Source organism: Leptonotus elevatus, chromosome 14, assembly GCF_054856555.1.
Source record: "Leptonotus elevatus isolate MCC_2025b chromosome 14, RoL_Lele_1.0, whole genome shotgun sequence".
In the NCBI taxonomy this organism is placed as follows: domain Eukaryota; kingdom Metazoa; phylum Chordata; class Actinopteri; order Syngnathiformes; family Syngnathidae; genus Leptonotus; species Leptonotus elevatus.
In genome coordinates, this window is record NC_141252.1 from 19,235,836 (window position 1) to 19,249,867 (window position 14,032).

The following is a 14,032-nucleotide window of genomic DNA, read 5'->3' on the forward strand; positions in this document are numbered from 1 at the left end:
CGGAGAAGACGTAAACGTAAATTATTATCTTGAGATAACTCGACATAGATTTTACAAGTTAAACGGATGATCACAACATATTAACAACCAGCGATTATAACATAAATTATCGGTATTTTAAATTAATCAGGCTCGGTGACAACCCAGTGTAAATTAATTGTGAGTTTTTGTTTACACCACCATGGTTCCCCAGAACGTCTGCCCCCGCTGCTGAAAGAAAAAATCCTAAAGGAAACACTGGTAAGTAAACACTTTTTTGAATGATACAATATTTAATAATTTACTGCAGATTATTTTGCAGACCTTGACATTAAGGCTCGCGGACCCCAATTTGAGAACCACTGTGTGTAATCTAGTCTAATTTAATCTAATCTAATCTAATCTGGTGTTTAAGAGGGATAAAATATATATTTTAAAGACTCTTCACATGGCCATCTTAAATTAGCTGTGACGCCCCCCCCCCCCCCCCCCCAAAAGCTGCGTGTAGGCGTGTTAGACTGAGTGTTAGTATTTTCGAAGAATTAATTTAAAAATGGGTGGTTTACGCTGTTGTGGGCGTGAGCCCACCTGACTTTTTAGTTTACTTTTAATTAGCTGTTCATCTAAGCAGGTCCTCTAATTCTATTTAAATGTGCTGTGTGCTCTCTCTGTGGAAAAGGAGTTAGCGACGCCATGTACCATCGCCCATGATAGTGTCCCTCACAATAGCTTCATGCCGGTCAGTACGGGATGATTTAAAAACTGTAATAATAATAATAGGTTCAGAGGGTTTGATGCCTGCTGATGTCATACTTATGAAAGAAATTTGTTAGACATCCACCACACATCTGTCTGCCTGTGCCTCAATCAAATATCACGTTAGACTACTTGCGCCAAAACTTAGACGTTGCAGGTGCGATGGACCCACCCTAGCTACGCTTAGCATGGCATAGAGCATTGAAGCAAATTCCCAAACAAGTATCCCGGGACGACTGCCGATGCTTGCACAATAATCAGAATACGCCAGCTTTTCTGCATGCACCACCCACAAAAATAGAGCTCATTATGTTTCATCTTTTATTGGTATTTTGGTAAATGGGATTGGCCAACAGTTTATTGTTTTTAAATTAAGTCAAAGTAAAGCAAAAATAAATCTGATGATGTCTGTGAATTGAAATTGCTTTTTTGTATTATTTCAAGTGTTGTTTTTGTTTTTTGTTGTTGTTTTTACTGATGGGTTTAATCGCCTCCTTAGAAAATATTGTTGTGCAGGGATTTTAGATTCTGGTCAAGTAAAACACTATTAAAATAGTATACAAAATAAAAAAAAAATTAAAATTAAAAAATAAAGGAGCAAAAGGCTTAAAATATAATTATTATAAAATTACGTGGTCACGTGGCACAAGAAGTCGCACTTCGTTACCACTGTACAAACTGCGAATATGTCATTTGGATTTGTTTTGCATATTTTCAACATTTTCTTGGCCGATTAAATGAATCAGAATATGCACGAGAGGGTGACATTGGGCCTTGTAGCATGTCCTAGAATTTTAATCGAGCATTTATGGTTGATGCAGATTCGCGGGAACCGAGATGCTGAAATATTCAACACACATCCCAGGTTGGACTTTAATTTGGAAAATATCCTTATGAAAGACATGCTTGGAGAGTGACATTATATTCATTTATATCCAATACGCCACTCTCCTAGACTAAGTTCCCAATTGGAACATATTAGGTAAGGATTTTCCTTAAAAGAAGAGATCAGTGCCAAGATTTAAGTGAAATTGTGTATCTCTATTTTATGCAATTTTGAAATACATTTATAGCAGTGCCTTCATACGTGGTTAAAGGATGATACATTCGCTGATGCTCTTCAGTCGCTTTATTCCCACAAGCTATAACAGAATACACATTCAGTCCGGAGTTGCAATGGGAAACAACTTACACCTAGTCAATCACCTGACAAAAGTGACTGCTTTATGTGAACTAACTTTCAAGCTTCAAAAATGTCCTTTTTGCCCTTTTGTTGGAAAAACTCTGTCTCTCTTTGTTCCTTTGCTCTGTCATCTTTATAGACGTCACAGACACACTCAGAACAAAGTGAGAGAAACGCAACAAAAAGCAACGTCTAAATTGGTGCTTTACAATTTGCAAAGAATGCTGCAAAGAATGTTGGGGAGTACATGGCTTCACCTTTGCTATATAATGAGGGCTCGAGCAGTGGCGGCGGCACTGCCGCTCTGAGGTCCTATGGTTTCAGTAGGAATTCTTATTCTCCGCAAACGATCGGATGTTTGAGAGATTAAACGTGAACGAAAACTCACCAAAATTTACACACACATCGGGCCTGGTGAAAAATTTGATATTTTAAAGTCATACACGAGTACTAAAAAAATTGTCTGTAGCACCATCTACATGGGTTTACAGAGCCCTGTCCTGCTACTTTTGACCTACGGCTACAAAAATTGGGTGGCAAATGTAGCACCCCAAGACGAACAAAAAAGGCTTTGGTAACCATACCCTAAAATGAACAGGAAATGAACTATGAGTATTTGAGTTTTTGCACATCTACAGGGGTCATACTTTTGCCCGTTTGTCCTACATGGTTAATCCAATTGACTTTAAACTTGGGCTGTACCGTCCCAACACCTGGGACAACATCAGGGGGGAAAAAAATTTATAAATAAAAGTTTTTTACGTACTATATGATGGGAGTGGGGCATCAAAATTTGAGTTTCAAAATTGGTCCCCAACGGGCCGTGGGCCACTTTGGACCAGGCCGCACAGTTGAAAGAATAACAACCAAAAAAACTGCACTTCTGGTTAATTTCCACGCATAATGGCCCGCTCTGCATAGTTAGTTCTGTACATAGCACAATACAAAAACCCTATATGTATGGATAGATCTGATGCCAAAAAAACAAGTTAATTTAAAAATGGAAATAACTGTATAGTCTTCCTTATAATCAGGGTTCAGGGGGTTACTTTAAAAATGTTTCCCGATACAGTTACTAGCCACCCGTTATATTAAAGTAATGCAATTAATTACTGTTCTTTCAATTGCTCTTGGATTACTCCAACACAAAATCTGCAACAAAAACCTACCTATGTGGCCCCCTAATACCACTGATGATAAATTGTGACCCCCTCCAGCATATAAATTTCCCATCTCTAGTCTAAGGTTTAGTCTACTTTCAGTTACTAACAGCGCCGTCTGCTAAATTCACAAACACTTGCCCTGGCACAAAAATCAGGATGCGCTAACTTCTTTGACAAGAACACATGTACAGTATTTTATATGAAAATAGAGCTCTTAGATTTCATTGGCCCCAAATGACTCTGGTGGAGGCGATGAAGTTAGCTGAGGGACAGCTGACACAAATTGTGATTGGACAACCTGACTTGTTTTTCATTACTGATGTTTAGGACATAACATCCAACAATTCTATCTTGTAATTTGTGACAATTTGCAACAGTGCGCTGTGTGGCAGTCCAACTTCAAAGGTGTGCATAACAAACCGACATGCTTGTATCAAACCAGTGGGGGAAAAACAGCACACTTCCTGTGTTTAACCTGCCCAAAAGTGAACTTTTAACCTACACAGGAAGCGATGACACCTGAATAAAAATCAGCCTTATCTTTACCAGTGAATACACAATAGACATGCATATGCATGTAATGGTTGTAGTAAAGTGAAGGAAAATTACAACTTTTTGGTCAACTTTTCTGTCAAAATAAAAAAATATCTGTACTTGGCAAAAAAACTAAACAAAAGTAGACACACTTGTCGAGATGGGTTGGCTCAGGGCCATTTCTGACTGGCTACGTGAACAGGAATTAAGCCTGTTCTTGTCACACTATCAATGACCTAGAAAATGTACAGTGCTAATTTACTAAATTTCCATCCGTTGGTTTCAAATTGAAAGCAAAATCAGTCTTAAAATAGATTTTTCAGATTTGCAAATGGTGCTATGCTATTCAACAAAATGCTAACATGTTCCATCCTAAGGGATGCAAAATAAAATAAATAAATGAATAAATAAGAGAGCATAGGATATGCCTTACCTGTCAAGACAGACCCTTGTTCTCTCTGTGGTCTGGGGTGAGTTTGGTACATATCAGATGGCTCCTTTTGAAGCTCCAGTGGTGTTTGGTATACATCCTGGGTGTCCCCATGGCTCTGAGACAGATCTAGGTGCTCCAAATCAGAATCCAGTTCTCTCGCTCTCTTCTCCAGCTCCGTCAAGCTGAGCTCCGAAGCTGCAGAGGAGGGGGGATGGGAGCCTCCAAAGCCTACAGGGGGCTGAAGTAGAGGCCAACGTTGAAGAGATCCAGATAAAGAATCCGTATCACCTGCTGCTGCTGCCCCTTTATCCCAGCCATCATCCCATGTAGTGTTGACCATCTCGAGCACGAAATCCCAGCTCTCCATCTCATGACCCTCCCCAAAGGATCCTCCAGTTCCTCCTTCCACCACACCTTCATCATTTTTTACATGTGCCACCACCTCCACCGTTTGCAACTGTTGCTCTTGCTTTCTATTGTCAGTAATTCCCTTTTCTGTTTTCTCAAAGATTGTTTCATGGTGTCTTTCTTCTAATGCTTTTTTGATTTTGTTTCCACTCTCTTGAACTGTTTCTTCCGAGCTTATTTTGTCTTGTTTGATTTCTTCCACCAGTTGCTTTCCCACTGTAACCTTTGCCTTTACAACATTCTCTTTGGTTTTGTTATAGCTGCTGTCAATTTCCCCAATACTATCTTTTCCCTGTTCCTCATTTTTATTCTCAGCCTTATCGCCTTGTTTCTCCTGGGTCTTACATCTTTGGGGTTCTTCCTGGTCTCTGTAGACCCTCCAGTGCTCCAGGTTCTGCTCTTTCAGGGATGCTCTGCCCACTAAATTGGCTCCTTGTACTTGTTCTTGATGGGAGGGCTCTTTTAGTGAGCACCGGCCTGTAAAAATGGTAAGATCTGTCGAAAGCGGGTTCTCTGAGTGATGGCCTGGACGAAAATGGAGATGGGAATGTGGGCGGCGCTTCTCTAAGGCACAGATTACTGACGGAAGTGGTGGAAGGATTGGGAGGTTATGGACTGCACCACCTTGCCGAACAGTTCTCTTTCTAACCATGATCCGACGAGGCCAGGTTGACTCAATGCCTTCAGCAGGACCTGTTGATTCCAGATCTGCAAGACCTTTTCTAAGTCGTGGGCTAAGCACCCCTGGTCTTAACCCTGTGGCTGTACCGGGTCGAGACCTGGAACTGGACTTCGAGGATTTTGACTTGTGGCTTTTGGATCCTTTTCCAACATGGCTGGTTATAATTTTTTCGATATCCACAGGTGTTTTCTGAGCTTGTTCTGGAGGGGCAGTTTCAGTTTTCTCCACAGGGTCTTTATTTCCCTGGATTTTCTCTATGTTGTTTTCTTTATTGGCACTCTCACTCTTATTTTTAGTTTCTATTTCCTTACCCAGTCCCACATCAAGTGCTGCCTCATGCTCATGTGAAGACACAGTTGTTTCCTCTTTTTCAAGTTTGGTTTCTAATATTTCAGCTGGGTCTGCGCTCAACTTGTTAACGTTAGTTTCTTCTTGTGTTGCATTCTCCACCTGCCTTGGACTTTCTGTCATATCAGGCCATGTGTCAATATCAACCTTCATTCTAAAATCATATACAGTTCCAGTATCAGTTTTATCTCCAAGCACAACTCTGTTGTCTACATTATACAAAGTAGATGGTGTAGCCTCAGCAATTGGTTCTGGTTTAGTGACACCTCTTCCCATTTTTTCTCCAGCCCTTGTCCCTCCCCTTTGTCCCTCTCTGTTTACAGCTTTTGACACATTTTGCACTTGTACTCCAGATTCCACTTTTCCTTCCAATGCCCTCCCTCCTGCTCTTGTTTTCACCTGTGAGCCCATTCTTTTTTCAGACCCATTTTTAATACTAGCTTTGGCTCCATTTTCATATTTGCTCCAACTTCCAAGTCTATTTTTTGCATGCATCCCAGTCATAATGTCAGCCTCTGCCATGCCTCCACCTCCACTGACCATCCTTGTTCCACAACTAGGCTTGCTTTCAACTAATCCTGAGCTCATATTCCCATTGTCAGTTTTAGAAACCATACCCCCGCCAATAGAATCTGAGCCTACTTTTGAACCAGCTCTATTTCTACCCACTGCACCAGTTCCCATTCTTGGGGCAGCACTTGGTGAAGGTGAAGGTGAGGGCGAAGGCTGGGGAATTAAAAGAGGGGTTGTGTCTAAGACCTGTTCAGGTTCTAAAAAGACAGAATCTCTGTCTGAACGCAGAGGAACCTGTCGACCGTACCCAAACGTCCCAAAACTTGTTTCCTTCCTTTCCCTTTCTCTTGCTCTCTCTCTCTCTAGTCTCCCTCTTTCCCTCTCTCTTTCCCACTCTCGCTGTGCCCACCCTCTCTCCAGCTCCCTCTCTCTCTCCCTTTCCCACTCCCGTTCTCGCTCACCACAGCCCCATCCACCTTGCTCTCTCAGGTCCTGCTCAAGGTCATGAGCAGACAGTTGAATCAATGGGGCTCGGTAGGGGGAACGCCTAAGTTCATGGGGTGGTGACATCCTTAGGCTCTGGCTTTGAGAATAATGCCTTGGTTGAATCACATGGGGAGGTGAACAACGCAAACTTTGAGATTGACTCGGTCGAGGTTTGGCAGGTGAGAAGAAGACTGGCGTATGGTAGCCAGATGAAAGTGGTGAACCAGAGAAGGGGGATATAAGGGGAGATGTAAGAGAGGAAGATGGACCCCCTTGGTGAGAATAGTGTGCTGGGTTCAAACATCCCCCTCCTTGGGCCATCATTTCATTTGTAGAGATGTCCAAACATTCCAGGTGTTTTGGAGGTGTGAGAACTTTCCAGGAGTGACGACCATCTCTACTCTTTGTGCTATCCCCATGATGAGGGTGATAGTGGTGGTGGTGCTTTTTGGATGATGATGACACTCCTGGTGCTGAGAATGAGGACACAGCCGGAGAAACCGATCGGTTGAAATGTCCGGGCGATGTCTGATGTCCACCCCCATCAGTATCCTGAACTCCGAGTTTCAGTGAATCGTAGACGTTCCGTTCATCGAGACGGCGAACAAATGAGGGGTTTGGAGTTAGGGAGCAAGGCTGAGAGTCGAACATTTCAGCTGGGGATCTGCTAACCCTAAGGGAGCCACTTGTAGAGTAGCTGAAACTCCCCTCACCTCCAGCATCTCGTCGTGTGGATGCTCCAGGGTGGTGGTGGTGGTGATGGTGGTGGCTATCAATTTGTTGGTTGATACACATGGTATCATAGATAGAGCGTTGTGGTACATAGCCGTCGCCGTATCCCCCTTCCAACATCACATCTCGACCTCTCACTCCTCTTTCCCCAACTGCATGTTTCTCAAGGCAACATGAGCTCTTCCTGAAACAACCTGGGCGGCTAAGAGGTTTGCCCATGTTTTGTTGGAAGGTAGATGGTGGGAAGGGTGGATGGGAGACACGGGGAAAGTTTGAAGCGTCAATTGTGAAGTATTTCGTTAAACTAAGATCTGAAGAATGTTGATATTATAAATTGCAGTATACACAGCAGCGGGCAGAAGACAAGCCCAACAGACACATTTAAAAATGTGTTTAAAATGAAGTCTTGCAGTAAAAACAATGAAGAACTATCCTTCCTTTCTATGCGGATTCATAAGACTTATAAGAGAGCCTCTTCAAGACACTTCAGTTGCTCAATAAGGTCACTTAAATAACTCCCATGACTTGAAGCGACATGTAGAAAGAAGTTTGGAAATTGTGTCCTTAGTCAAAAATGACCTTGGATGACATAAATGGAAATGCCAAACAGGTCCACTTTGTATGTTTAGAGTTATTGTTCTTTACTCATTCATCAATGGAAAAAAAACAAGTTTTTCTCTCCCATGTTTCTTCCACTTTAAGTTTGTTTAAATATTGTTTTATTCTTTTTTTATGCCTGTGTGCTTGGAGCCAGTTGTGTCTTAATCCACCAAAGTGTTAGGAAGGCAGGCTGGATGCAGTCAAAGCTTCTTCTAATTCTTGTTCTATTTGTTGACTTGAGTCATCCATCTGTGGAAAACAAAGAAGGAAGATGATGCTGCACAGCATGGAAAATATTCAGATTCAGATATTTACAAAACAAAGTCCATGGTTTTACATTTCAAAAGAACTTTAAACAAAAAAGAGAGACTTTACATTTGGTATCCAAAATAGAGTTGTATCCCCATGGCGGCTCGCCATTGAATAGCGCTAGGGTGCCACCCTCCCGCCTAGCTAATTTACGCTGAGAGGATCAAAAATCAAATAATGAAAATGAAATATTACTATAAAAATGCTTCAAAATACTGTTTAAGTATGTTAGATTTTTAAATAGCTATTGATGAGTAACACTGACTTGTTTATCTCTGGCATCTCAAACAATGATGTACTTCCGGTTTGGGTGTACAGATCATTGCCAGTGAACTCATTAAAAGTGTGACATGCGCATTGGTCTTGTTGCAATACATATTAGGCAACGTAGCACCCAATGGAACTTTCGCAAAACCCCCTGCCCCCTTCAGTTGACGCTTCCAGGCCCGACATCCTTCTGTACGCTTACAGTGTAAATGAATGTACCAGAGCATGTCAGTGAGTGTTTTTGGTGTAATATCTTCTAGATCGAGGCAAAAAGGACTACAGTATGCATTGGAACGATATATTCATAATATTAAAATATGCAGAAAAGCAGACTTCACAACTATAGAGGCTAAAGCATACAGGTCTCAAGATAAGTCCGGTAAACAACATTGTCTCTCTCTCTCATTGTGGAAATTGTAATCCCGCAGAATAATTCCCATTTTTTAATAAATGGAAACTGAATACGTGTTTTCCCTCTGTCTGAAACGGAACGGTTGTTTACTCTGAGGTAACACAAAATGCTACGTGAAAGATGAAAACTAAGTTCAAAGTGCCCGTTACGATGCTATATTCACTTTGTGTAAATTGACGAAACATCACAGAGCTCCCAGTATGACCCAGCCTAAGCTACCTACTAGGATTTTAGCTTGTCCAGTTGCTAGTTAGCTTTAGCCTAGCCCATTATAGTCTTACCTTGGAGCAAATGTAGGAAATGCCTGTTTTGCTCCACTTTGTGGATTCCTCATAATTTACACAATCTATGGGCATATTGCTTCACTATTTTGTTTGTTGGAGGTCCACAGCTTGTTGGATTTTCGTTTTGTCTAGTTTTATTGAAGCTGACAAAGGTTTTGTGGACCAATTTTATAATGGATTTCAATGGAGCCGAGAGAAGCTTGATAGTCAGAGGGGCGTTTGGGGCCGTGGTTTGCGAAAGGTCTATTCCACAGCTCACAACCAATAACATTTAAACAGAGCAACTATTAAAGCTGACATCATTTTCTATCAGACTTCGACGGTTCCTGCCTTCACTTAAATCTAGGGGGACCATATTCCCATTTCCAAAAAAAGAGGACACTTGCCCCCTCTTTGAAATTGTGGTACCAGTCACAGTTACACAGTGTACTTCACCTCCTATTAGTCACGCAATGCCAACCGGAAATTTTCATGAATTTATAAAACCCCCGGACGGCCGAACAAGATATATGAAAATAGTCTCTCCTCCCAAAATCCATGAAAGCCATGTTGGATTTGGCTCAGACAGGCTTCTACAGATAAAGTTTTGTCTTCATTTTTGACTTAGTGAAGTCAACATATTTCCAGAGGAGAACATGGAACCCGGACCTCATAGATAATAACATATGTTGGATTTATGGACTTAATCAAAGGTTTCTCAACAAAATTACAGTCATACAGGATAACATATATAATACATAATATAATAATAATAATAATATATATATATATATATATATATATATATATATATATATATATACGTGTGTGTGTGTGTGTGTGTGTGTGTGTGTGTGTGTGTGTGTGTGTGTGTTTGCCTTTGTGTATTATGAGGACATGTCACCTGAATACACGCAACACTGCGAGGACATTTTGAATTATGAGGACACAGCCCATGTCCTCATAATTCATTCAATGCAGAAGTGCTTCTAGGGCTGTAGAAGGCTTAAATCCAAAGTTTTAGCCAATGTCCTTGTAAACCATAATTACATGAATTTGTGTATTTTTGTGTATTTGATGACGCCCCCTGTAGGAAGGTCCTCGTAATGCACCACTTCATGAATTATTCACACCAGTGTATATTTCACAGCATTTGATTGGCTGACCGTCACCTGTCCCCACAATTACGCACATGTCCCCATAATTCCGTTTTTTCTCAAAATGCTGTGTATTGTGAATGTTTGTCTGTAGACGCAGAGCCTTTTTTTTTTTTGCAGCCACCAATTCCTAAGTAGATAAATTAAATAATGAAATACACTATGACATTTAATTATATATTTCAGCATTTAATTCTTGCAGTGGTTGTTTATTTGAAAATATACAATGGTTAACAGCTGTTTATCACATCACTTTGAACAGCTGGAGGCAGAGACAGAGAAACTGTCAGTGCCGTATATTGATTCATCATTTAACATCCCACCCTGCCTTTACAATGTAACATCTTTCTGTACACCAGTGGCCAAATGTTTTGAGAATGACATTGATTTTCTAAAAATCTCCAGTGCTGACTTATTATTATTGTTTTTTTATGATGGCAATTTGCATGTACTCCAGAATGTTATAGTGATTAGATGAATTGCAAAGTCCCTATTTGCCATGAAAATTAAAGTAATTTCCTTTAGTGACCTTACAAACTTTAAGTGAAGAAGGCTTCAGGGCACCCAAGAAAATCCAGCAAATGCCAGGACTATCTCCCAAAGTTGATTCAGCTGCGGGATAAGGACATCACCACCAGTGTAGAGCTTGCTCAGGAATGGCAGTAAGCAGGTATGAGTGCATCTACACCCATGGTGAGGGAGTAAGACTTTTGGAGGATGGCCTGGTGTGACCAGTGAAAAGGGGATTCCATAAATACAGACCAAAATAAGAAAAAAAGAGTTGAAGTTATTTTCTCTGATTAACCCCCTTTCCAAATGTTTGGGGCATCCGGAAAAATGCTTGTCTGGAGAAGAAAAGGTGAGCGCTACCATCAGTCCTGCTTCATGCCAAAAGGAAAGCATCATGTGACCATTCATTTGCAGGGTTGCTTCTCAGCCAAGGAATTGGGCTCGCTCACAATTTTGCCAAAAAACACATGCATCCATTACTAAAGTATAGTACTAAAACATCCTCGGACAGCAACTGTATGACAGCAGCAAGGTTATTTTATTTACTAAAGCAAAAAAACATTTTCGTTAATGAAAAAAAAAACCTTTTTAAAAAACTGAAACTGAAATCACATTTTATGATTACAAAATGATCTATAATTCTAGCAATAATATCCTTTGTTTTCGTCTGTGGTAATTCATTTAATATATGAGCCTTTGGGGTTCATTTTAAATGTGATCTATTTTTTTTTATTGACACTGTAAATCATAGAACAATAGCCACTCTTATCAACAAAGTTCATAATCCAACGACTGAACCAATTTGTTGATTTGAACGGGATTTATTATATTGCCCTGAGTACGGAAGTGACGTCATCTAGCAGCCCCGATAGAGAACCGCCCCCGGCTCTATTTACTTCACGAGATGTGATGGCGTGTAGCTGTGCTAATGAGGTAGGTTTGAAGCTCGAATTTTTCCTGTTGTTGTTGGTCGCTTGTGTACATTGCTCCCTCTTTCGCGAAAATGATTTATAATGCAAGTCCAGTGTAAGTGCAGCTAAGCTTACGTTAGCATACCTAACCATCTGTTGATTATGATGGATGCAGCTAATTATTTAGAATTGCTACGCTTCTATTAGCGACGGTTAGCATAGCAGAGCTAACCGTCTGTTGAGTAAGATGAATGCTAATTGCAATTTTTAAGAGGAAATCAATAACAGGCTGGTTTTTGATGTGAAAATATACAATGGCTTAGTATTACCAGTACAGTATAAATGAAGTATTGGTAAATTGCTGCATTTGTGTTTACTTAAATTTGTTCTTTCAATAGAAATATTTCAGTAAAGTCTGTTAGTGTTCATTACATTTAATTTATGCAAATATTTAGCAGAGCTGTGCTATCCACTGTATTTTATTTTCGTTGGCACATTTACTGCACACTGCACAGGCTATTATGGTACACTGAAAGTCAACTTCAAGACATTTGCACCAAGTTACCTATCAAACTGATTGAAACTCATTTTTTTCTATAGCTTTAGATCATTATCTTCAGTGAGACATGTCAGTCATGAGGCCACAGAGGGCAAAAGTTAAACCCAAAGAAGAGGTAGCATACTTTTCATCCTTAGGTAAAGACAAGAATGGCTTCACCATAAAATATATTAATTAATTCAAAGGTGAGTATTGGTAAAATATTCTTTAGTATGGGTCTAGTTTTCATTATTGTTATAATGAAATATTTCTGTTGTATCCTTTTTTCTTTGTAAGGTCGAGGAGTGTTCAGTTCCTGCTCCTTTCAGAAGAGAGACTTTCCTACTGAATATCGAGGAGAAGTTCTAAGCAAACAGGAACGTGAAAACAGGCTGAGAGTGTATCATGATGCCCGGAAGGTTTTCATGTTTGAATTTCGCTACAATGGAAAAACACTATGGTATGTTTATATGGTGTGTTGTCACACTTAATTTTGTTTTTTTGGGGGGATATCGTGCAAGGTTTGACAAAACATAAAAGATTAATTAAAACTCAAAAGCAAAAGTACATTATTTTCTCAATATAATTTTTTTATTTTTTTATTTCATTTTTTACAATATTGTGACTTGTTTTTTTATTTTACTTTTACAGTTATCGTGAGTATCGCTAACCTCACAATATCATGTTAATTATCATATCGTGATTTCTTATGACATTTGGATATTGTGTCATACATGTGACATACTAGAATTACTGGTCGCACATTCATGATTACATGAAATTATATTATAGCAGTCTAGTCTTAGTAAGAATTTAATTGTATTGGTATTTTTCTATTCATCTGCCCCAGGTTTCCACTGAAGCACAACCTGATGAAGACACAGCTATCAGACTGCGCCAAAGTTGACCAGGTGACTAGATTTCTTTTTGAATGTTGTTGAAATCAGTTTTCCGAAGCAAGACATTAGTGGAGGGTGGAGATACTAGGGCTGCACAATATGTGGAAAATATCTTGCCGCACGAATGACTCATGCAATATGTGTATTGCAAAGACGTGCAACAAATGAATATTGGATTAATTGTATACTTTAGTCTGAGGCTAAGCGATATGGCCAAAAAATAAAATAAAAAGTATTTTAAACCAACCATCCAGCATTCTGCCACCACTTGTGCAAAATTACAACTCACAATAACATCTGGATGTAACAGAACATAACAACAGCTTTTAATAATCCAGAAGACAAAATACATTTTACGATTTAGCAAATTTTCAACGATTCAATTTAAATTTAATTTATTCAATTAATTTGATTTATTGCCAGGCCCTACTTGAGTCTGAATTTGACCAATCAGAGACAACATTAATTGCGCATCGCCATACAAGAGAATTGTATCGAGGAGCATTACTAACAAAAAATAACTTATTTGGATAAGACTAGATCACAATGAGCATGATTATTTTTCTGCACGTACGTGTATTTCTTTAATTAGATTATATAGATATATATATTAGGTCCATGTTCAATGTCAAAATAATCTCCATCACTGTATAAAACACCCATGTCGCATGTTTTGTCAATACTGTGCAGACCTCACAGGTGCATAGTCTTCACAATGTCGTAGTTGTGAATAACTGACACTCTGAGGACAGTGTATTTACACACTGCGAATGTAAAATAAGTTTTCAGGGGTTTGGAGTTACACATACAGTCCTCATAATTCATACTCTGGTATGGACACTCTGAGGACTGTGTATTTTCTATTAATTGTTTCATTGTGAAAAATAGACGTCACCAATTTACACAAACCACTAGTGCTGACGGATTATTTATTTTTCAAATAGCAAAT

The 14,032-nt window shown here is 39.6% G+C and overlaps 1 protein-coding gene and 1 long non-coding RNA gene across 2 annotated transcripts in view; one reads left to right on the plus strand and one right to left on the minus strand.

Moving 5' to 3' along the window:
- LOC147163245 (uncharacterized) overlaps positions 1–14,032 on the minus strand; it is a 41,237-nt gene that overhangs the window by 18,736 nt on the left and 8,469 nt on the right. Inside the window, exon 2 of the mRNA XM_086094312.1 lies at positions 4,049–8,066. Coding sequence (XP_085950438.1) covers positions 4,049–7,436 — 3,388 coding nt within the window. The 5' untranslated portion in view covers positions 7,437–8,066. The remainder of the gene's footprint in view (positions 1–4,048; positions 8,067–14,032) is intronic.
- Positions 11,859–14,032, plus strand: part of LOC147163246 (uncharacterized) — a 2,374-nt gene continuing 200 nt past the window's right edge. The window contains exons 1-3 of the long non-coding RNA XR_015097028.1: positions 11,859–12,390; positions 12,482–12,644; positions 13,035–13,095. This is a non-coding gene — a long non-coding RNA (uncharacterized LOC147163246). The remainder of the gene's footprint in view (positions 12,391–12,481; positions 12,645–13,034; positions 13,096–14,032) is intronic.